A 25,941-nucleotide genomic window follows, 5' to 3' on the forward strand; every position below is an offset into this window, starting at 1 on the left:
AAAGCCCAAAAGTGATAACACCAAAATACTTTTATAACATTTCCTTTAGGCCAGGTTCCCACAGGTCGGATACGCTGCGTAAAAGGCCCGCAGCGTATCTGACCTGCAGCACCTCCCGTCCGAAAAATCACACCACAAAGTGGTTTAATTTTTCAGACGGAATTTCCATTGCATAAAAATGTGCTCACTTACTTCCTCCCTCCTTTTGACGTCCGCTCCGGCCTTCTACGATGACGTTGCAGGCCATGTGATTCTGCAGCCTGTGACTGGCTGCAGCGGTCACATGGGATGAAACGTCGCCCCAGGAGGCCAGCCTGCAAGAGGAGAGGAGGGCGTTCTGGGTAAGTGATTTTTTTATTTTTTTTTCTCTTGAACTGATTTTTTATTTTATTTATTTATTTTTGCAGTGTAAATGCTGCGATTACACTGAAAGGCTATGTTCACACGGGGTCTTTTGCCGAGTTTTTTGACGCGGAAACCGCGTCGCAAAACTCGGCAGAAACGGCCCAAGAACGCCTCCCATTGATTTCAATGGGAGGCGTCGGCGTCTTTTTTTCCCGCGAGCAGTAAAACTGCCTCGCGGGAAAAAGAAGCGACATGCCCTATCTTCGGGCGCTTCCGCCTCCGACCTCCCATTGACTTCAATGGGAGGCAGGAGAAAGCGTGTTTTATGCCCGCGGCGCTCAATGGCCGCGGGCGAAAAACGGCGCGATAATTGCTGTTCACACGGAGTATTTTGGGGGAGGAATATCTGCCTCAAAATTCCGTTTGGAACTTTGAGGCAGATATTCCTCCCCCAAAATACTCCGTGTGAACATAGCCAAAGTTTCAACACTTGGCTTTCAGTTGTGAGTTTTGCATCCCTATTGAATTAAATGGGGAAAACTCGCAACAGAAAATCAACAAAAACGCAGCAAAAATTTACATGCTGCTGAATTAAATTCCGCACTGCAGGCCCATTAACATTTACGCCTCGGTTTTTTTCCGCAGATTGACTAACTCATCCACTTTGCTGCTACTGTAAATGCTGCGGAATTTCCGCACACAATTCCATTTCTGATATTCCGCTACGTGCGAATCTGCCTTAGTGCATATTTTCATTAGAATCTGTCACTAGTGCAGTTTACACTTTGGGCCCGTAACTTCAATTGGTCATATATTGGCTTAGGCTACATTCGCAGGGTAGTGAAAAACGTTTGACGGAGGTTTTTATTACGGCCATTTTCAGAACAATGAAGTTCTATGGGTGTATTCACACAGCTTTTTTTTTTTCTTAACTGCCTTTGAATACCAGCCGTCAAAAAATAGGACATGTCCAATTCTTGGCCGTCTTCATGGCCAGACGGCTCCTATAGAAGTCAATGGATCAGTTTTTACCGACCGTTTTTCAGGAGTCAATCATTGTAACGGCCACTAAAAACTGATCCTGACCGAGGACTTCCCTCACACAGCGCTACTTAAAAGCTTCCCCAGGCTCAGCACCCAGACAGCACTGTCCATATATGGACAGTGATGTCAGGGCTTTCAACTATGGAGTCCCCAGGCCAGAGAAACACAAGATCTCCTGTCTTGGGAAAGCCCGTGACGTCACGGTCCATATATGGACAATGGCGTCAGGGGCTCCCGCTGACCCACCCCCCATGGAAGTAGCACCCACTGCCTGTTGATAGCACCTCCACACCTGAAAAGAGTGCCACTGTGGCTCCCTATAGGAGCGGAATCCCTAGCGGCCAGACCTCCCTCTGACCAGGGATTCCGCTCCTGGAGAAGCCCCCAGCATCACTATCCATATATGGACAGTTTACGTCAAGGTGTTACTCCTGGAGTTGAATCCCCGGGGCAGAGGGCTGCCAATGGCAGGGGATTCTGCTCTTAGAGAGAGTCTATGACCTCACTGTACATATATGGACAGACGTCAGGTTCTCAGTCCGACCGGTATCCTCGGCCAGAAGATTCTGCTCCTACAGGGAGTTACAGTGGCGATATTTGGGGGGTGGGGGGTGCTATCTACACAGGGGCAGCGCTATCTACATGGGAAGTGTGGCGCGATCTACAGTGGACACTGGCACCATACAGTGGCACTGTGTGGCACTTCATATGTGGGAACTATGGCACTCTATACAGTGGACACTGGTATTATGGGCACTGGCACTGCATATTATCTACAGTGGGCACTGTGGCACTATCTAAAGTGACATTGCGGCACAATCTACATGGGCTCTGGTGTTTTTCAGGGGGTTTGGGCAAAAAAAAACCCTGACAAAAACAAAAGATGAATTTCATTTAACAGCCATGGAAAACTGATGGCAAATGGACTGGAAATGGATGAAAACTTGGAGACACGCTGACATTTGATCAGTTTTTAATGGCCATTTTTTCTCCACCGTGTGAATGTAGCCTAAGAAGTAAGATATTTTAAAATCCCCTGAAAACACATTGCCCACGTAGATAGTGCGACAATGTCACTGTAGATCGCGCCACAGTGCCCACAGTAGATAGCGCCACTCCGCCCCCTCCCTCCCCCATACATAGCCCCACTGTAACTCCTTGTAGGAGTGGTATCGCTCTGGCCGGGGATTCTTCTCTGAGCACCTGGCATCCGGGGCTAACTCTAATAGATTCACACGGGCATCTCGGATCGCATCTCGGATGTGAAAAACTGGCATTTTTCAAGTCAAAGGTGTATCCGTGCTCTGCGGGATGCGATATCACGCATCCTCCATAGGAGTCTAATGCAAGGATGCGTGAAGCATGAAAAAATAGGACAGGTCCTATTTTCTCAGGGATTCTTCACATGGTCCATTGAAACAATGGCTGCGTGAACAAACACATTGAATTATATAGGTCCATGTGACAGCCGTTGTTTCAACGGCCGTCACATGGACCTATATAATTCAAATGGCCGTCACACGGACGTTTAACACGTAAACACAAATAAGAGTGGAATCCCCTGCCAGAGCGACGGCAGCGCACTGGCTGGGGATTCTGCTTCAGGAGTAGCCTCTAACGTGTCTGTCCATATATGGAAGGTGACGCCAGGGACTTCTACAGGAGGGGAATCCCCGGCCAGAGCGTTCACAATGCTCTGGCCGGTGATTCCGCTCCAGGAATAACCCCTTGACGTCTGTCCATATATATGCATAGTGATAGTGATGCCGAGGGCTTCTCCGGTAGTGGCGGGTGGGGGGGCTGCTATTTGCAGGCAGGGGGTGCCATCTACTGGGGGGGTTGGTGCTATCTACAGGAGGGGGGCTGTCAGAGGGAGACCCTGACGCCACTGTCCCTATATTGACAATGACATCTAGAGCTTTCGCAAGACAGGAGTTCCCGGCTCCTGCGATGCTCTGGTTGGGAACTCCATAGTTAAAAGCCCTGCCTTCACTGTCCATATATGGACAGTGCTGTCAGGGGCTTCCCTGGGTTCAGCGCTCAAAGTAGTGCTATGTGCGGGGAGTCCTTGGCCAGGATCAGTTTTTAGGGGCTGTTACAAGGATTGATTCCTGAAAAACGGCCGTTAAAAACTGATCCATTGACTTCTATGTGAGCAGTCTGACCGTGAAAATGGCCAAAAATAGGACATGTCCTATTTTTTGACGGCTGGTATTCACGGGCATTTGAATACACCCATAGAACTTCATTGTCCTGAAAACGGCTGTTTTTCACTGTCGTGTGAATGTAGCCTAAAGGAAAAAAGAAAAAAAAAAATTACATTTTTGTTGAACAATGAATTCTGCTTTATACATTTCTTCTGGCAGTTCTTCCTCACCCCTTTCAGGACCATTGTAGTTTTTTCATCCTCTCCTTCTAAGAGCCTTTACGTTTTTGGGTTTTGATTTAACGGCGTTCACTGTGCGGGTCTTTATTCTGTGGGTCAATATGATTATAGCAATTCCAAATTTATATAGGCTTATGCTTTACTAATTTTACAAAAATAAAAATGGTTTAAAAAAAAAAAAAAAACTTCTGTATATCTTTTGCCATATTCAGGGACCTATAACTTTTTCTATTCTCGGTCGATGGAGCTGTGTCTATTTATTCATTTATTGCAGGGTCAGCTGTTTTTATTGGTGCCGCACCCTTTAGATCACATTTACTTTTGTTGGGGGGGGGGGGCTGAGTCTAGTTGACAAATCCCCCCCCCCCTTATTATTGGACTTAAAGGAAAGGTGTCACGAAAAAAAAAATTTTGATATCAATTTGCATTTAGTGTTTTATTCTAAAATCTTTTATTTATGTGTGTTTGTTTTTTACTTTTTTCTAACTTTTACTTCACTATGGGGGCTGCCATTTTTTTTTCATCTCTGTATGTGTCGATTAACGACACATACAGAGATGGAATACGGCAGCTACAGTGCATAGGAGTCAATGAACGGGAGCCGTTCCATTGACTTTGCTCTGTGGCTCTGACGCAGGTCAGTCACACAGAGCAGCTGTTTGCAGGGAGAGAGCAGACGCCATCTTGAAGACCAGCTGCACTGCAGGTAAGATGTGTGTCTCTGCATGTCCCATTCTCTACCTCTCAGACCCCCGCTCTCGTGACTCCCGACGCCCCCCCCCCGAAACGCCCCCCCCCTCCCTCCCTTGTGTGAAGGACACACGATGAAACTGTACTGGGAAAGCCCTGAACGGTAAATCTCTCTAGTTGTGCTTGTGCTGAGACTGTTTGGGGATGTGACTAATGAACCTCTCAGTCTCAGCACAATTAGAGAGATTTATCGTTCAGGGGTCTGGGAAAGCTGGGTGACCACCATTACCCCTCCTACTGGAGTGTGAGATTCATTAGTCACATCCCCAAACACACTCCAGTAGGAGTAATGGTGGTCACCCAGCTTTCCCAGACCCCTGAACGATAAATCTCCTCTAGTTGTGCTGAGACTGAGAGGTTCATTAGTCACATTCCCAAACAGTCTCAGCACAACTAGAGAGATTTATTGTTCAGGGGTCTGGGAAAGCTGGGTGACCACCATTACCCCTCCCACTGGAGTGTGAGAGGTTCATTAGTCACATCCCTAAACACTCCAGTATGAGGGGTAATGGTGGTCACCCAGCTTTCCCAGACGCAGATATAACCAGGAAAGGGCTGGATGGACGGGCTGAGGGTGCACAGGGTTTTTGGTGACCCCCTCTGTCATGTGATCGGACCTAGGTTACCGGTTCATCAGACGGGGTTCATGTGACTATAACTCTGTCCATAACAAGAGACAGTGCACTCAGGACAAGCCCTGCCCTCATGCCGTAGTTGTGGTTCTGTCTGTGGTGATGGCGGTGGGTGGCTCTGACACCCGCCTCCCCCGTCGGGTCATCTCAGGACAGAAGGGGTGTCCGGATTGGAGACACTGCGCCGCACCTGTCCTCAGGTTGTGTCTGGTATTGCAGTTCACCTCCATTGAAGTGAATAGGACAGAGCTGTAATACCACACACGACCTGAGGACAGGTGCGGCGCCATGTTTTCCTGGACGACCCCTTTAAGACTTTTCCCGTGTGTGTGTGTGGCAGAGCGGAGTGTACACGGGCGCCGCTGATACTTCATAGCCGCTTTTCAGCTGTTTTGAAGAATCAGCGGCGAGCACCCCCCCCACACACACACACACACACACACACACACACACACACACACACACACACACACACACACACACACACACACACACACACACACACACACACACACACACACACACACACACACACACACACACACACACACACAAATCCCCCAAACACGTGTAATCAAGCGTTTTTCATTTTTTCATGTGTTTTTTTGCATGTAAAATGTGCAAAAAAAAAACATGTCAAATACACGGCGTGTGAAACGGTCAACTGAAAAGTCATTCACTTCACTTTCATCATTCTAAGGCTGGGTTCACACGACCTATTTTCAAGCGTAAACTAGGCGTTTTACGGCTCGATTTACGCCTGAAAAGACTGCTCCAATACGTCGGCAAACATCTGCCCATTCATTTGAATGGGTTTGCCGACGTACTGTGCCGACGACCTGTAATTTTACGCGTCGCTGTCAAAAGACGGCGCGTAAAATAACAGCCTCGGCAAAGAAGTGCAGGACACTTCTTGGGACGTAATTTGAGCCGTTTTTCATTGAATTCAATGAAGAACAGCTCCAAATTACGGCCGTAATTGACGCCTCGCAAAACGCGAGTACGAGCAATTACGTGTGAAATGACGGAGCTGTTTTCTCCTGAAAACAGCTCCGTCATTTCAGACGTAAATGCAGTTAGCGTGTGCACATACCCTAGGGGTATGTTCACACACAATGTTTTCAGCTGAAAAATCGGAAGCAGAACGCCTACAAGCATCTGCCCATTGGTTTCAATGGGAAATATGGCGTTCTGTTCCGACAGGGCGTTTTTTACGTGGTAGTTTTCCAAAAACGGCACGTAAAAAGACGCCCAACCAAAATGCAGTGCACATCACTTTTTGGAGCCGTTTTTCGTTGACTTTATAGAAAAACGGCTCCAAAAACGGCCGTTAAAAAACGCGTGTTTGATTAAAAAATGGCTGAAAATCAGGAGCTGTTTTCCCTTTGTTTAGTAAGCGTGTGAACATACACTTAGCCTTTTGGTGTGTCCTAGAACTTCTTCCAGCTGCAGAATCACACCCAATATGGATGCCGGACACTGCTTAGCAATTTGAAGACACCTTTACCTGGCTTGTGAGAGGGGGGGTGAGGTTCCCTCCCACATTTACAGCAGCTGTGAGTCAGGTTGCTTTGCCTTATTTACCTTGCTGTAATTCTGGGAAGTGCTCCTCCTCGTGGCCAACATTGGAAAACATGTCAAATTTATTATTTAATTTTGAATACTTTCCACCATACGGAAAAAAAAAATACAGCAAAAAACGTAAAAAATATAATAGAAATAAGTAACGACACTTAAAAAAAAAAAAAGTTTAATTTGCGACACATTCCCTTTAAACATGCAATTGTTTGATCTATTGTGCGATACTTAATTTTTAATGAATCTCCATTGTCATGAGGAGCGTTCTGCATCCCCACTCTCCAACCTTGTCACTGTCTCATAGGTAAAGCTTTAAAGAATACAGGAAAGTCTTTTCTTGGTTTTTCATATAGGCTATAGGACATAGCGATCTTTGGCTGTGCGACCGGTCACCATGTAGCCCCGTCCTTATGGTGACTTTACATGTGGCGGATTCGCTGTAGATTTTACCTACAGATTTGTGCAGGTAAAGTTTGCAGTGGAATACAGTACAAGGCAGGTAGATGAGATTTTACAAAACTCATCCACATGCTGCAGATACTTTACACTGCAGACTTTCAAATCTTTGAGATGTTAAATAAATAGTTGGGTGGGGGGGGGGGGGTCTAATTTCCTAAAGTCATTTTGGGGATGTTGAAGGTGTTTTGGCTCTTCACAACATCTGCAATGGTCGTATGGTGTCAGCAAACCAGCTATGGAAAATTTGCTCTCCAAAAGCCACTTTGCCCACCATTCGTTGTAAGCTCCACGTGTAAGAGATGTGCACACATTTAGTATCGCTGAAGTCGGCAGAAGATGGCAAATATGTATTCAGGTGTTCACCCAGTGGCGTGCACCAGATGACAGAAAGCATCACCTAATATGACATATTCACTTTTTTTTTTTTTTTTTTTCCAATTTTGTTTTCCATTTTTCCTCCATATTTTTTAAATATATCTTAATTCTTTACTCAATATTACGCAATGTATCCGCCACGGGTGAACGCCTTAAGTAAAGGCTAGGAAAAGGTGCATGGTTAGTACAGCTTGTGTCATCACATGGTGGAGAGAACCTCGTTTCAGGTCCTTTATTTAAGAGCTGCTACAAAGAGAGGTCAAAGGATCTTCACAAAGATTCCTTTAAAGCGAGGACCATCAGGGGAAATAAGGACATTGTATATCAATAATTTTCTTACCGTGTACATAAGGTTATTCATGACAACCACGATTTACTTTTAAGGCCAAATGCACATTATGTGCAGCGTAATACAGCAAAGTAAGTGGGACTTCAAGTAATCTCATATACACGCTGCAGAATTTTTCAGCTTATTCAAACGAACGTTAAATACGTCCGTGCAACGCGCGTGATTTTCACGCGCCTCGCACGGACCTATATTAGTCTATGGGGCCGTGCAGACAGTCAGTGATTTTTGCGCAGCGTGAGTCCGCTGCGTAAAACTCACGACATGTCCGTTCTTTGTGCGTATTTCATTGAAGTCAATGGGCGCGTGAAAATCACGCGCAGCACACGGAAGCACTTCCGTGGGACGCACGTGATTCGTGCAACAGCAGTGAAAAGTGTGAATGAAAACAGAAAAGCACCACGTGCTATTCTGTTTACAAACATACAAACGGAGTGTCATAATGATGGCGGCTGCGAGAAAATCACGCAGCCGCACATCCTATGTGATGACACACAGAGCTGTTAAGTGCCTTTTGCGTGTAAATCCGGCCTTAGTGCGTATTTTAAAATCGACAGCATGTCTATTTATCTTTTCCACCTCCAAGTTGTATCTAAAAGTTTATAAAAAGAAAACGCACCAAAATCAGCAGAATAAAACCGCATCTATTTGCACTTCAAAATGTAAAAACACAAAAAAAAAACAAAAACGCATCATTAACCCCTTAATGACCGGGCCATTTTGAACGTTAATGACCAAGGATTATTTTTTGTTTTTTCACGGTCACATTCCAAGAGTCGTAACGGTTTTTGTATTCCGTCTATATAGCCGTATAAGGGCTTGTTTTTTGCGGGACGAGTTGTATTTTGTAATTGCACCATTTTTAGATGCTTATAATATATCGATTAACTTTTATTAACTTTATTTTAGGAGAGAATTGAAAATAAGCAGCTATTCCAGCATTAATTTTCACGTTATAAATTTACGCCGTTTACTATGCAGTGTAAACATGTTAACTTTATTCTATGGGTCGGCACGATTATGGGGATATCAAATATGTAAGGGTTTTATATGTTTTCCTACGTTTGCACAATAAAAACCCTTTTAGAAAAAAATTACTTGTTTTTGCATCGCCGCATTCCAAGAGCCGTCATTTTTTTATTTTTTCCTTCGATGTGACCGTATGTGGGCTTGATTTTTGCAGGCCAATGTGTAGTTTTCATTGGTACTATTTTGGGGTACATAGGACTTATAGATTAACTTTTATTTTATTTTTTATAGGGTGAATGGGAGAAAAGAGAATTTTTCTGTTTTTTGCGTTTTTTTTGGACGCCGTTCATCCGGCGGTTTAATTAATGTGTTCATTTTATTGGTCAAGTTGTTACGATCGCGGGGATACCATGTATGTGTGATTTGTTTTGACACTTTTACTGAATAAAACCACTTTTTGGGCAAAAAAAAGTTTTATTTGATTTTCACTGTAATTATTATTATTTTTTTTCCACAAACTTTATTTAACTGATTGACATTTTTTTTTTTAAGTCCAACCAGGGGACTTCACTATGCGATGTGCAGATCGCATATATAATGCTTTGGTATACTTCGTATACCAAAGCATTATTGCCTGTCAGTGTAAAACTGACAGGCAACCTGTTAGGTCATGCCTCCGGCATCGCCTAACAGGCAGTTGCGGAAGACAGACCTGGGGGTCTTTGTTAGACCCCCGGCTGTCATGGAAACCCGACGGCAACTCGCGATTTGTTTGCGGGGGCGCCGATGGGGTGACAGAGGGAGCACCCTCCCTCTGTCAAACACATTAGATGCCGCTGTCACTATTGACAGCGGCATTTAATGGGTTAAACTGGTGGAATCGGAGCGCGCTTCGATTCCGGCAGGAGCCAGGCTGTGTATAACAGCCGTGCTCCTGCCGCTGATCGCGTGGGTACAGTCTCAGTACCCGCGCCATCATAGGACGGATATATCCGTCCTTCAGCGTTAAAGAGTTAAGTGTGGATTTTCCCTGCGTTTATCTGCGGTTTGGATTTAGATCTTCTGCACTAAATTACACAGTGTGCATGTAATCTAAATTTCTTTTTAGGCCCCAAGCACACGGCCGTGCCCATAATCACAGCCCGCGATTGCGGGCACGGCTAGCCGCCCACATTTTCGGGGCCAAATTATGGGAGCACGGCCTGTAAAATATGAAAATAGGACGTGCTCCATAATTCCTGCCACAGTTCTATGGCACGGACACCCGTACGTAGCTCTACGGAAAGGTGTCCGCGGCCAATAGAGCAGAATGGGTCCGTAAAACCGCGGTCCGCAGTTTTACGGTTGTGTGCATGGGGCCTTAGGGCTTGTTTACCTACTACGGGCGGGACCCTGCTTGGCATTTTCCTCATTAGCCAAAGACTAGAACCTCATGCAAGCTCAATGGCTGGCAGACTAGTCGGTCCATGTAAATAGTAGAGCCCTATTGTTTGCTCAATTGTATACTGGTTTCTCTGGTTTCAGTGTAACTCTTGGCATTAAATGTACAAAATCTTGGCAATGGAGCCCTAGAATTGTAATCATGACCATATTGTTGGCATCTATGTTGATTCCTTGATTCACTGCAAATAATGGGGGAGATTTATGAAAAGTAGGGCAAGCGGAAATTGAAGAATTGGCCCATAGCAACCAGGTTCCATCTCTTATTATACAGAGGCCTTTGGAAAATGAATGCTGCAATCTGGTTGGTTGCTATAGGCAACTGCTCCGCTCTTCTTTTGCAGAGGTACCGCACACTTCACTCAATAAGAGTTTGTGGTCAAACCGTGATGAATTTACCACTAGGAACACTCTTGGCTTTGCCTGGTCTTCCCAGTGCATCCATATCCTTCCTTCAGACATCCATATTTCCCGCCACTCTTCATCCGAACATACACCGGAATAATGTGTATTTTTGGTGCTTCCCTGGAGTCCAGGAAGATTTCTATTTCATACGATGCTTTTGTAGTGGGTCACTACTTGTATAATACACTTCTGGTGTGTTCTGTTGTACAAGCGTTGTATAGACTCTGCTATTAGACATTCATTCCTTGTGCTAGTGTCGTACCAATTTACTTTTTTTAGACACTGCAAAATAATTTTTTTTTAGGCTTTTAGTATAAACTGAGATTTTACACTTGTAACTTAAAACCAATAATGCATGCTTTGACCTTAAAGTGCAACTTTCATGAGACGGTAGAGCTTTTAAACAAGGGCATCTATCATCTGCCCATTAACAGTGGGCACCCCGAGCCCTCTTTGCTCTTGTGGCAACACTGATTGGAGGAGCACTGCTGAATAACAGGGTTCTCCTGAAGCGTTCTGCCCACTGTTCTTTTCTGAAGGACTGCAGATATAGGGCTGTACAAAGCGGTGGTTTTAAGGCCTAGTTCACATCATGTTTCTTTTACTTCTGACAGAGTTGTACTTCAGGAGGACTCTCAACGTATCGCACAGCACAGGCATACAGTGTGAAACATCGCGTGCACCCCATGGGCATAGCGCTACCTGAAGCGCTGTGCCCGGGGGGAGCTAAGGACCGTGATGTCAGGAGCTCTGCAACGCCAAAGTCCCTGGCTAGATCATCGTAAGAACTCTGGCTGGGGACTCCGGCCCTGGAAAGCTTATGGGTATGTTCACACGTACACGTCCGGAACGGCTGAAATCACGGAGCTGTTTTCAGGAGAAAATGGCACCGTAATTTCAGCCGTAATGGCATGTGCAGGCGTCTTTTGCTGCGTCCATTACGGACGTAACTGGAGCTGTTTTTCCATGGAAAACTGCTCCATTTACGTCTGAAGAAGTGACAGGCACTTCTCTGACGCTGGCGTCTTTTACGCGCCGCCTTTTGACAGCGGCTCGTAAAAAAAATTACCGGCACAGAACATCGTAAGACTCATTCAAATGAATGGGCAGATGTTTGCCGACGCTTTTGAGAAGCATTTTCGGACGTAATTCGGGGCTAAAACGCCAGAATTACGTCCGTAAATAGTGTGTGTGAAACCAGCCTTACAATGCCGGAGTTGCAGAAATGCTCTGCTCAGAAATCGCAGAGCTGGGGATGCTCCTGAACTCGCGGTCTATGTATGATGGACCTCTCAGGGACTCCGGCTCTGGGGAAGTTCCCTGATGTACACTTCTTAGCATATAACTGTGACAGGAGCATCAATCACACATAGGCTCCCAGGATAAAGGAATGGATACCATGTTGTATATGGTTTTTTTTTTTTTGTGGAATCCCTCAGGATGGAATAGCATACTCTACTACTCCATTCCATGCTTCAAAAATGTTTATATTAAAGTATATGGACGTATACCGGCCTGACAGAGGCAGAGAGGACACTCTTTTGGCCTCTGTCGTGCTAATAGAGCCCTTAGCGTGTATGACGGGCAATTTCCATAACCTAAAATGTTAGGCCGAAGGGGACTTTTTTTTTTTTTTTTCTATTTTTCATCAGTGCAATTGTACCAGAGTATCCCATGATTTCCAGTGCAGACCGGAAAACCAGGGAGGGATCATCGATAAATGCACAATCACACCCGTGGGGTATTTCCATACAAGAATACAGTGGCCAGACCTAACTGTCCCATTTAGTTGAAAAGGTGGCCATGGATCTCTTGCCACACTAATTTATGAATACTACAGTGCTAATTCATCCATCCAGTATTTACTTCTAACCATGCCTATTATGAAGTGTTGTCTCCTATATAAAGATCATTTCTAGCGAACAGATATGACTCGCCGCAACTAATGGTGATTCATCTTCTCACCCCCTTTTTTAAGGTGTAAAAACAAATAGTTAATGATGCTCTATTAACACCATTTTATTTTTTTCTTGCCAGGCAGTGAAAGATGAACGCAGTGATCTAGAAAGTAGCTCGGAAGAGGAGGATACAGCATTAAACGGCACAAAATCGGTCCATAACACATCGAGCAATGGGGCTAACCGGGTGAACGGTCATGCTACAAGTGGCCAGTGGTCTGAAGAATAAGTGAATAGACTGCCCAGCAACATGGTAATATGTTTCCTTTTGTAAAAGACATGTCATAAGACTTGGCCTAAATCATTCCTCACAAACAACCAGTCCTGAACTGAGCCGCCCCTGGAGGGTGAAGCACATTCTGCATCAGACAACAGCCAGATTTCATCCCAGCTGTTACTTGACAGGTGGTTCAATGGATCTGGAATAGCACACGCCGGCTGCCACATACAGTCTGACTTGATGAATCCGCACCTTTTATAAACTGTGCTCAATACCCCCCTCCACCATTCGTCCACATGGGAAGAGACTGTCGTTCACAAGCTGTGGCAAGGATTGTGCTATTGGGCCAATGTTACACGGTAGATTGGCAGTAGTCGATCACTGGGCCCTGGTCTTCTTTAAATGTTCACTGTGGATAAGACTAACCCCGGGCTCTTGCATAGCTGTGCCAGGTACAAGGGGTGGCAACCCTTTCACAAGCAATGTGTGGAAAATCAGGAGCGTGCGCCTTATTGTCATATTTTATATCATTGTTTACTTCAGTCTGTGAAAAAAATTAAAAAAACAAACAAAACCTGGACAGATTTTTTTTGGTCTTAAAACTAAAAGTGGTTGCATAGTTTTGTCTTAAGTCAAGCAATTCCCTCTGATTTATGTTTTTCACTTTGAAGGTGAAAATTTAAGGAACGTGTCGGCCATATTGGTTGCCATCCAGTTTTTTTTCTAACATTTGAATGCCGAATCTGTTTACAGTGATGCATCCCATTGCCATTGAGAGGGCTGGTTGACCATGTCTGAGAACTGTAAAAGCGACCCATATTGGTTGACTGTGTAGAGGAAAGATGCATTTGATGAAAACCAATTTAACAAAATGTTAGAGAACTCTGTGACTGACCTTTTATTTGTGTTTTTTCTTATTTTAATTGTACTTGTAGACTCATTTGTATCAAACTATCATATTGTCCCTAGAAGTTACTTTTTCTATGATCTATTCCTGGCACCATGTAAGTTCTTAAAGTCAAATTTAGAAAAATAAGATACCAAAAAATGAAGAAGCCTTAACATGCATGTATGAATAAGGCCTTACAGTGTAATACAACGGTTACATGAATATTAGCGGTAAAGACACAACAGGAAGAGGACCCCTGTCTCACCAAATTTATGAGTGATGGGACTAAGGCCAGTCTCCGACAGTCGTATTGCTGAACCAAACTGACATCACTATTGGGTTCTTTGGTGATGTAAGTTCATTACAGCAGAACAACGGCTGGTCTGGCTCTTGCACCTCTAATAGGTAGTTTACCGTTGCAATTTGGATTAAAGGGGTTCGCTGGGAATTTTATATTGATGGCTTATTTTTAGGATAGGTCATCAATATCCAATCGTTGGGGGTCCAACTCCCTGCACCCCCGCTGATCAACTGACTGAATGGGCCTCGACGTCTAAAACCACGGCCTGTTCACACCTTAGCTGTCACCACGCTAAACACATCCATAACGGCTGTGACTGGGATTGCAGTTCTAGTCCCATTCAAGTGCATGGAACGGAGTTGCTTTCCCAGATACTGCTGCTACAGATGTGCACGGCGCTGTGCCTGATAACCATTAAAGAGGCCGGGTTTTGTCGCCGCAGCCCCTTCAGTCAGCTGATCAGCGGTGGTGCTGGAGTCGGGCCCACACTGATCTAATATTGATGACCTCTCCTAAGACTAGGCCATTAATATAAAATGCCCAGCGAACCTCTTTTAAAAAAAAAATTAGAAAAAAAGCTGCACCAAAATCTGACCCGGTTTATCTTTGATCCATATGTTGTGTAGTTATAAAAGTTAATCGGTCAGTGATTTTCCTTATTGTCCAGCCACAAAATCAATACAGATAAATATGGACAAAAATAAATAAATCTGTGTTAGGCCTCAAGCAGATTGAAATAGAGAGATTAACAGGTAAGGCATTTTGTCAGGTAATGATTGAGATCCAACAATAGGTCTGGCTATATTTGGCGGAAGCTTTGTTTATACAGATGACCTGTAGTACCGTATCTTTGGTGGCAAACATGAGTTTTGAGTAAATGTTCCTGAGAAATTTGCAAGAGAAGAGATCTGGGTACATTGAGGGCCTCATTTATAAAAACGGTCTAACGGCAAACCTTTCCTTGATGCTATGGCAAAAAAAGATGGTTTTGCTGTTTTATTTATTTGTTTAAATATACCATAAACTATAATGGATTCCCACTGTTGTGTTTATGCCTCGGAGTGAGCGGTTTCCCAGCATTCCCTTAATGGAATCAAATCCCATTTCTGGTGCTAAATATGGGGCTCTCACATAACGCCACTATATGGCTGTGTGAATAAAGCCTTGTGCATATGACTACGGTATTCATTCCATCAAAACCTACGGAACCCTTGCACAACGGAGACAAACTGAAACCATTGGCACCGAATCCGTCACCATTGAAATGGTGATGGAAATGGAAACCTATGGTTTCAGTTTGTCAGTTAGGGCTCCGTTCCGACGGAAAGCTCTGACAGAATGTTGAACTGCCTTGATGCAGATGTGAACATAGCCTTACAGGCATCAACTTACTGGATAGATTGTTAATATTTCTAAAAAATATGGACCCACCCAGCCCTGTGAGCTCAAAACAAATGATAAAACTGGAAAGTGTTTAACCCCTTCAAGACACAGCCTGTTTTGGCTTTCAGGACACAGCCAATTTTTTCAAATCTGACGTGTCACTTTATGTGGTAATAACTTCGGAATGCTTTACCTATCCAAGCGATTCTGAGATTGTTTTCTCATGACATGTTGGACTTTGTTACTGGCAAAATTTGCTCGATACATTAAGTATTTAATTGTGAAAAACACCAAAATTTTGCAAAAAATTAGCATTTTTCTAAATTTATATGTATCTGCTTGTAAGACCGATAGTAATACCACACAAAATTGTTGCTAATCAACATCACCCATATGTCTACTTTAGATTGGCATCGTTTTTTGAACATCCTTTTATTTTTCTGACATCACAAGGCTTAGAACTTTAGCAGCAATTTCTCAAATTTTCCAGAAAATTTCAAAAGGCTATTTTTACATGGGCCAGTTCAGTTGTGAAGTGGATTTTAGGGCGTTATATATTAGAAACCCTCTAAGTCACCCCATTTTAAAAACTTCACCCCTCAAAGTATTCAAAACAGCATTTAGAAAGTTTCTTAACCCTTTAGATGTTTCACAGGAATTAAGGCAAAGTAGATGTGAAATTTTCACATTTATTTTTTTTTTTTTTGCAGAAATTCATTTTTCATCTATTTTTTTTGTAACGCAGAAAGTTTTACCAGAGAAATGCAACTCAATATTTATTGCCCAGATTCTGCACTTTTTAGAAATACCCCACATGTGGCCCTGGTGCACTTATTGACTGAAGCACTGGCCTCAGAAACAAAGGAGCACCTAGAGGATTTTTTGGGCCTCCTTTTTATTAGAAAATATTTTAGGCTCCATGTCGGGTCTGAAAGGCTCTTGCGGCACCAAAACAGTGGAAATCCCCCAAAAGTGACCCCATCTTGGAAACTATACACCTTGAGGAAATTATCTAGGGGTATAGTTAGCATTTTGAAAAATGTAGGTATAGGGAGAGAGGAGGAAAGGTAGAGCATGGTGGACAATGACGCCTTCAATTTTTTATATTGATACCGACTAGTGTAGTAGGAGAAGGATTATACTGTGCAATGTCCCCTTTATTGCCACATTGTGTGGTATTTTGATTAAATTATTGCACAGTGTGATTACAGCTTTAAGCAAATTCCACTGGGTAGGGAGCTTGTTGGCCCTACTACTCAGGTGGAAATAAACGAGGTGGTGCTGCAAGGGTTATTTGTGTATCTGTAAGATACCTTGCATATGCACACTACAGGAGGTTGTGTTCAAACTCTATGAGCAACTGCCTGATCATTGACTACCTTTTTAAGCGTTGCCGCTCCAAACTTTTGGTGAGTAGCAGCGCAAAAGGATTAAAATTTTTGTGTCAATGAACAGTTAATTAGTCTTCAGATTGTGTTGTATTTGTTCTGTTACCAGCGTTGCTGTTCCATTCCTGGCTCAAGCAGCAGCTCGGCCAGCAACGCGGACAGAAAGCAATCTATCTCAGTGAGCAGCTAGCTGGTCACCGAGTGCGTTTTGTGTTCTCAGCGTTGCCGCTGCGGTTCTTATTTATGCGGCAATGCAGAGAGACAAACTGCCTGTTGTGTTTTATTTAGTGTTATCAGCGTTGCCGCTGCGATACACAATTCGGCGGCAATACAGAGACAGCAGCGTACGCTGTGTTTAGGCAAACAGACAGCCTGCATGTTAGCAGTGAAAACTACTGGTTCGTGCAGTTGTAAGGATTGCTGTCTGTTTCAGAGTATTGGCTGTGAGTGCCGCGACGTCATGGGCACTCAGCAACACACTGGTCTCAAGTGTCGCCACTACGTCCGTTCCCTCCAGCTGTCTGGAGCGGACTTGAATTCGGCAGGATTAGTTAATTATTATTCATGGCTCCAATCTTGCCCTGTGTAATCTGTAATCTTTCCCTACTGTCAGGGTCGGTATGTCCCGACGTACATTTCACTGAACTGAGTCAGCTTCTTCCGGGGGCGGGAGCATTTTGTTTCTGGTGCTTGTTATAGGCCAGAATTTGACTGACATTAATTATGGCCAATCAGCATAGGGGTGACTTGTTACACTGTTTCCGTTGTTAACAAAGCTATGATGTATGTCTTTGTTACAAGTGGCAACCTATCACCACTACATACAAAAGTATCTTCAGCAATTTTAGATGGATTGGTTGGATTCTTAACCATTTATTGGTTTATTTGAGCACACAAGGCGAATTAGACACATTTTTCATTAAGTTGATATCTATTCTTCTCCTTTATATTGATGATTTGGTCAGGAACTTATATGGAATTGTCAAATAAATTATAATATTTCTTATTTTGTTATATACTATATTTTTTTGTGTTTTGTGAAATTTTGTTGTTTTTATATTTCTCATTAATTCTTTGTGGTGTTTTAATGATTTTTATATTTATTATTATTTATTTAATATATTCCATATAATTAACCCTTTATGTTAAATACAGTATTCAGATTACCAGTTGTGATAATTCTACACAGAAACCATATATTCACATATTACGTGGTTCATACACTGTTAAGAAATTTAAAATAGAATTAAACATCATTGCTGTAAGCTATAATTCCATATAGTTTAATATAGAGTATTTACATATCTATATAGATATCATTGCCACATACGTGTCAATCCCGTGATTATTATATCCTTAATATTCTTGGTTTGGACCTCTATAATATTTTTTAATCATTTACGTATAGGTAGCCATATTGTGAATATTCCTTAAAATCGTGGCACATTGTTGTGCACGACCGTGATTGTTCTCCATATTGTTTTACCTTTTTCTCAAGTTTTTTAGTGGACATCTTATGATATGGTGTTGTTAACTAGACTTGTAACATGTTTTAGCACATCATGTGGCATTATTTATGTACACAAATTGGAAACATGGTAGGAAAAATGATTGTGAATTTATCACATCCTTAGAGGAAGCAGCCAAAATTAAAGGATTCGTTTAATCCATTTGGGCTCACAGAGTTCATTTTCAAGATCCACTTGCTCTCCTCTTTCAGCAATATGGAATCCACATCCCCACCTCTGATTCCCGTGGTGAGGTGGCAAATGGCCCAACCTGATAGTTCTTTGAGGTTGAGATTATGACAGTATTTGAAATGTCTAGCGACTGGTGTAGGTTGAAACAGTTTATTTTGTTTTTTAGTCTCTATTTCCAATTTGTCATAATTTCTTATACTTCCAATATGTTCTCTTATTCTAGTTTTGAGATCTCTCTTAGTCTTACCCACATAGTGTAAATTACATGTACACCTTAGGACGTATATCACCCCCTTGGTAGCACAGGTGATGTGTTCTTGAATTTTGTAATATTCACCCGTTCCATTTTTGAAGCCCTGCTTTTTTTTCAAGAATTTTACAAGCTGTACATAGGCCACATGGAAAGAACCCTGGGTATTTTTGTGGTTTCTTTTTTATACAATCCCTCGAAAAATGACTTAACAATATGTTGTTCTATAGTGTTGGTTTTTCTATATCCTGAGGAGATTGTTGTGCTCAAATATTGTTGGAGATCTTCGTCCAGTAATAAGATCTGCCAGTGTTTTGCCATGATGTTGTGCATTTCATGCCACTTTTCATGCAGTGTGGTGATAAACCTCACTATATTTTCACTTTTCAATTTTGCCTTCGTAACCAGCAATGTGTCCCTATCTGTCCTGAGAGCAATATTGTATGCCTGTTTTATCTGGTGTCCAGAATAATGTCTATCCTTGAGTCGTTTTTTCAGATCTATTGCGCCTTTCTTAAAATTTTCGAAGGTAGAGCAATTTCTCCTTAATCTGAGGAATTCCCCTTTGGGGACTCCTCTAATTGTTCTCTTGAGGTGAGCACTGTTTGCATCTAGCAGGCTGTTAGTAGCTGTCTCTTTCCGATATAAGTTCGTAATAATATCATGGTTGTGATCAATACCAATTTTGATATCTAGGAATGTGACCTCCTGCTTGCTATAGTTTAGAGTCAGTTTGAGGTTCAGTTCATTGGTATTAAGTTCCTCAATGAAGTTATGTAGTTCGCCCTCCGAGCCCCGCCAGATGAACACGATATCATCAATATATCTTCGCCATATCGAGATCTTCTCTATATACATCTGGAAAGGCTCGCCAAAAACAATTTCCTCTTCCCACCATCCAAGGAACAGATTCGCAAAGGTAGGTGCACAGGTTGTCCCCATCGCCGTTCCCTGGATTTGTAGAAAGAAGCGCGAATCAAACAAGAAGTAATTCCTACTTAGAATAAATTTCAATATCTTATTGGCAAAGATCCTCCTCTTGGGATTATAATCTTGTTCACGACCCAGAAAGAAGTCCACAGCTTTGCAGCCCAGGTCATGTCTGATGTTCGTATAAAGGCTCTCCACATCCAGGGTTACAAGGATTTCTCCCTCCTCCAAGTTAGCATTATTAAAGAGGCTCTGTCACCAGATTTTGCAACCCCTATCTGCTATTGCAGCAGATAGGCGCTGCGATGTAGATTACAGTAACGTTTTTATTTTTAAAAAACGAGCATTTTTGGCCAAGTTATGACCATTTTCGTATTTATGCAAATGAGGCTTGCAAAAGTACAACTGGGCGTGTTTAAAAGTAAAAGTCCAACTGGGCGTGTATTATGTGCGTACATCGGGGCGTGTTTACTACTTTTACTAGCTGGGCGTTCTGACAAGAAGTATCATCCACTTCTCTTCAGAACGCCCAGCTTCTGGCAGTGCAGATCTGTGACGTCACTCACAGGTCCTGCATCGTGTCGGCACCAGAGGCTACAGATGATTCTGCAGCAGCATCAGCATTTGCAGGTAAGTAGCTACATGGACTTACCTGCAAACGCCGATGCTGCTGCAGAATCATCTGTAGCCTCTGGTGCCGACACGATGCAGGACCTGTGAGTGACGTCACAGATCTGCACTGCCAGAAGCTGGGCGTTATGAAGAGAAGTGGATGATACTTCTCGTCAGAACGCCCAGCTAGTAAAAGTAGTAAACACGCCCCGATGTACGCACATAATACACGCCCAGTTGTACTTTTACTTTTCAACACGCCCAGTTGTACTTTTGCAAGCCTCATTTGCATAACTACGAAAATGGTCATAACTTGGCCAAAAATGCTCGTTTTTTAAAAATAAAAACGTTACTGTAATCTACATTGCAGCGCCTATCTGCTGCAATAGCAGATAGGGGTTGCAAAATCTGGTGACAGAGCCTCTTTAAGCTCTTGGAGTATTTGCATTGTATCCCTGGTGTATGGGTAATTTATATACAAATTTTCTTAGTTCCAAATCTAGCCATTGACTGCATCTCTCAGTTAGACATCCTTGGCCAGACACGATGGGTCTGCCAGGTGGTTGATCCACATTTTTATGTATTTTTGGTAGCATATAAAAAGTTGCCACTTTAGGGTGCCCAACTGAGAGATACTTGGCCTCACTTTCAGAAATGGCCCTTTCTTCTACGCCTGACTTAATAAGTTTCTCATATTCTTGTTGAAATTGAAGGGTCGGGTCCCCCCATAGGGGTTTGTAGCAATCTTTATTATTAAGCTGTTTCTTGGCTTCCTTAGTATAAAGGTCTTTGGGCCAGATAACCACATTCCCACCCTTATCCGATGGTTTGAATACCACATCGGTCCAGGTTTGGAATTCTTCAAGAGCTTTATATTCTTCACTTGTAATGTTATTATGTCGTGGACTTTCACTTAATTTGTGGAGATCTTTGGTGACAAGTTCCACGAAAATTTAAACTTGTGGGCATAGGTCCAAGGAAGGCATTTTTTTGGATTTTAGTTTTAATCTCGGATTAAGAGTGTTTTTCTTCTAATTCTGTTGTTGCAATTTCCAGATCAAATTCTTCATTCATGGTTTCGCCTTCTATCGCTAGTTCTTCTAAATTTCTCAAAGTTGCACTTTCTTGTGCATTGAGGCTCCTTTGGAAAGGATCCATTTCTCTATCTCTTTGACTAAAGATTTTTTTGTATATTAATTTACGCCCAAACAAGTGTAGGTCTTTGATGACCTCAAACTTGTTGAGCCTGGGTGTTATGCAAAAATTATAACCTCTTTTGAGGATGTTTGTTTGTGCGTTCGTAAGCACATGTTGTGACAAATTGATTATTTGCATCATGTTGTTTTCACTAGTACATGTATTTATCTCCTTCTCCTGCCTCTGGGCGGACCTCCTCTTTCTCTCTGTTGTCCACTGTAACCCCAGCGTAGCCTGTCCCGTAAAAAAGTGGATTGTTCTTGTTGGATCTCTGGGTTAAATTGAGCTCTTGAGGTACTGCTCTTTATTCTATCGGATTCCCCTTCTCTTTTTTCCTTTTTATTTTAGCTTCAATTTTATCAATCTGGACCAGGACTTTATCGAATTTATCCTCAAATTCTTTATTATGTTTGTGTGTCAAGTGCTTCTATTGTTTTATTTAGCTGGGGTTCTATTTTTTCTAGCAGGATGGTTTCATCTTCCACCAAAATTGTCATCAGTGTTCTAGAGCAAATTGTCAGAGCTTCCTCCCACCTAGTTTTTAATTCTGGTGTGCTCAGTTCGTAGCTTGGGAATAAAGGTAATCTCAAGCCTCTAGTGATAAGATTCAAAGATAGGTATTGCTCTAACGTGGGCTTAGTCCACCAGGCTTGAGTCTGTTGTAACGTTAAGTCCTTATAGTGAGCATTTTGACCCCGTGGGTTTTTTTGCAGAAATTATTGGAAGTAGGCTGTGAAAATGAAAATCTACATTCTTTCAAAGGAAATGTAGGTTTAGCTAATTTTTTTCTAATTTCCACAAGGACTAAAAGGAGAAAATGCACCACTACTTTTGTAAAGCAATTTCTCCCGAGTAAAACAATACCCCGCATGTGGTCATAAACGGCTGTTTGGACACACGGCAGGGCTTAGAAGGGAAAGAGCGCCATTTGGCTTTTGGAGCTCAAATTTAGCAGGAATGGTTTGCGGAGACCACGTCGCATTTGCAAAGCCCCTAAGGGACCAAAACAGTGAAAACACCAAAAAGTGATTCCATTTAGGAAACTACACCCCTTGAATAATCCATCTAGGGGTGTAGTGAGCATTTTGAACCCACAGGGGTTTCATAGATTTTATTAGAATTGGACAGTGAAGATAAAAAAATCCTTTTTTTCCAATAAGATGTAGCTTTAGCTCAAAATTTTTCATTTTCTCAACAAATAAAGGCATAAAAGAACCCCAACATTTGTAAAGCAACTTCTCTGGAGTACGGCAATACCCCATTTGTGGCCATAAACTGCTGTTTGGGCATACGGCAAGGATCAGAAGAGAAGGAGCGCCATTTGGCTTTTGGAGCACAGATTTTGCTGGATTGGTTGCTTGACACCATGTCACTTTTGCAAAGCTCCTAAGGTACCAGTACAGTGGAAACTCCCCAAAAGTGACTCGATTCACAAAACTACACCCCTTGAGGAATTCATCTAGGGGTGTAGTGAGCATTTTGACCCCACAGGTGTTTCATAGATTTTATTAGAATTGGGCAGTGAAAATAAAAAAAAATCCTTTTTCTTCAATAAGACCGTTTTAGCTGAAAATGTTTCATATTCTGAACAAATAAATGAAAAAAAAGCACCGCAACACTTGTAAAGCAACTTCTCCTGTGTACGGCAATACCACATATGTGGTCATAAACGGCTGTTTGGGCACAGAGTAGGGCTCAGAAGGGAAGGCGCGCCATTTGGCTTTTGGAGTACAGATTTTGCTGGATTGGTTTCTGGTCGCTATGTCGCATTTGCAAAGTCCCTGTGGGACCAAAACAGCGGAAACCCCCCAGAAGTGACCCCATTTTGGAAACTACACCCCTCAAGGTATTCACCTAGGGGTGTAGTGAACATATTAACCCCCACAGGTGATTGCAACATCGAGTGCACACCAATTTCTGCCAGAGTGAAAATGGTTTTTCAATAGATATGCCAATATGTGGCGCCCAGCTTGTGCCACTGGAGACACACACCCCAAAGATTGTTAAAAGGGTTCTCCCGGGTATGCCGATGCCATATATGTGGAAGTAAATTGCTGTTTGGGCACATTGTAGGGTTCAGAAGGGAGGTAGCGCCATTTGGCTTTTGGAGTGTGGATTTTGCTTGTAGTAGTCTTGTTTTGAGTCTTAATGGTGTTTCCGTTTATAAGGTGGGGGTACATGTAAGGCGGGCGGAGTATATAAGGGGCATAGTCAGGTGGTATAGTGGGGTAATAAAAAACAAAATAATTCATAGATGTGTTACGCTGTGACGCAATCCTTTCTGCACAGGCCGGTGTCGGACTAATAAATGGTCCTTACTAATTCCTCTTTTGGTCCACACTCGGGATCTTTGCAGTTTGAGGAATTTTGCTGGGAAGTGTTGTCCTGGTATAATACGGGCACCCTTCCAGCAGATATGTTTGAGCCCTCCCCTTCCTGGTTCCCTAATTTTAGGGCCCTTGATAATTCGCCACTTGAAACAGAAGAAACGTTCCCCTCGGGCCGGCACAACTGCATATTTTTATTTCCTGGCTTATTGGTGCCTTGGCTAATTATTTTTTTTCATAGACGTAGTGGTATGAGGGTTGTTTTTTGTTTTTTTTTGTGGGACGCGCTGTAGTTTTTATTGGTACCATTTTGGGGTACATGCGACTTTTTGATCACTTGTTATCTTTTTTTTTTTTGGGGGAGGCAAGGTGACCAAAAAACAGCAATTCTGGCATAGTTTTTTAGTTCTTTTTATACAGCGTTCACCACGCGTTATAAATTACATGTTACCTTTATTATGCGGGTCAGTCCGATTCCGGTAATACCTAATTTATAGCACTTTTTTATGTTTTACAACTTTTTGCACAATAAAATAACTTTTGTAAAGAGAATTGATTTTTTTCTGTCGCCAAGTTGAGAGAGCCATAACGGTTTTAAATTTTTCGTTGACTGAGCTGTATGAGGGCTTGTTTTTAGCGAGACGAGTTATAGTTTTTATAGGTACCATTTTTAGGTACATGCGACTTTTTGATCACTTTATTTCAATTTTTGGAAGACAAAGTGACCAAAAAATAGCAATTATGTCAGTATTTTTTAGTTATTTTTTTACGGCGTTCACTGTGCGGAATAAATAACATATTTTTATAGTTAAGGTCGTTACGGTCGCAGCGATACCAAATATGTATGGCTTTATTATTTTTTTCAATAATAAATGACATGATAAGGGAAAAAGGGCGATTGTGTTTTGTGTTATTTGAAACTTTTATTGTATTTTTTACAACTTAAATTTTTACACTTTTCTTTAGTCCCACTAGGGGACTTGAAGGTCCAACTGTTTGTTTGATGTTCTAATACATTGTACTACCTATGTAGTGCAATGTATTAGAACTGTCAGTTGTTCACTGACAGCAAGCCGATCAGGCTCCGCCTCCGGGCGGGGCTTAATCGGCTAACGTAATGGCAGATAGGAAGCCATTGTTAGGCATCCTGTTGCCATAGTAACAGTCGCCAGCCTTGCCATCGTATGGCAGGGCTGCCGATTGCATACAAACCACTTTGATGCAGCGATTGCATTGAATCGCTTCATTGAAGGGGTTAATGGCAGGAATCGGAGCTAGCTCCGGTTCCTGCCGATGGATCGGGGTGTCCGCTGTAACATACAGCGGACACACACTGCTGATGACGCCGGCTCAGCTTCTGAGCCGGAAGCTGAGCCGACGCCATCTTGCCGATGGTACCGGAAGCCTCCTGGGCGACGACGGGGCATAGGAGGATTCCGTTACTGGCAGACCGGGAGGTAAGTATTACCCCTCCGATCGCCTTTGCAGCCACCGGCAACCCAGCGATCACGTTGCTGGGGTGCTGGTGGCTATAAACTCCTCACATGCTGCGATCTCTATTGAACGCACCATGTGAGGGGTTAATCGGTCGGATCAGATGCTAGCTCCGGTCCTGGCCGATACCTCAGGGTGCCAGCTGTAACATACAGCTGTCACCCGGCGGTGATGTCGCTGGCTCAGCTCCATCTGTTTCACGTACTGTTACGTGGAATTGCGGGAAAACACCAGCTCCCATGACGTAACTGTACGTGAAATTGCGGGAAGGGGTTAAAGGGAACCTGTCGCAATTTTCAGGCACTAAACCACCAGCATGTCCTTATACTGCTGACAAATAGCGTCCCTTAACATACCACTCTCAAAACGGTCTATTTTAGCATTTGGTCTAAAAGCAGTTATAATACTGCGTGCACTGTATGTAAATGACCAGAGAGGAGTCCGGGTGTAATATTTGTATGTGTCAGGAATTCACTATAAACTTTCCAAACTTCTTTGGCTCCGGGTGCAGAATGTTTAACTGGATTGCCAAACGAAGTATATAATTACTTAGAGGCTCTGTC

General features: G+C 42.9%; 1 protein-coding gene across 2 annotated transcripts in view; it reads left to right on the plus strand.

Annotated features, from left to right (window-relative positions):
• Nucleotides 1–13,481, plus strand: part of CERS5 (ceramide synthase 5) — a 67,162-nt gene extending 53,681 nt beyond the window's left edge. For both annotated transcript variants that reach the window (XM_075851801.1, XM_075851800.1), the window contains one exon: nucleotides 12,767–13,481. In XM_075851801.1, coding sequence (XP_075707916.1) covers nucleotides 12,767–12,916 — 150 coding nt within the window. In that variant the 3' untranslated portion in view covers nucleotides 12,917–13,481. The remainder of the gene's footprint in view (nucleotides 1–12,766) is intronic.
• Nucleotides 13,482–25,941: the final 12,460 nt, after the last annotated feature.

Source organism: Rhinoderma darwinii, chromosome 2 (genome assembly GCF_050947455.1).
Source record: "Rhinoderma darwinii isolate aRhiDar2 chromosome 2, aRhiDar2.hap1, whole genome shotgun sequence".
Taxonomy (NCBI): Eukaryota; Metazoa; Chordata; class Amphibia; order Anura; family Rhinodermatidae; genus Rhinoderma; species Rhinoderma darwinii.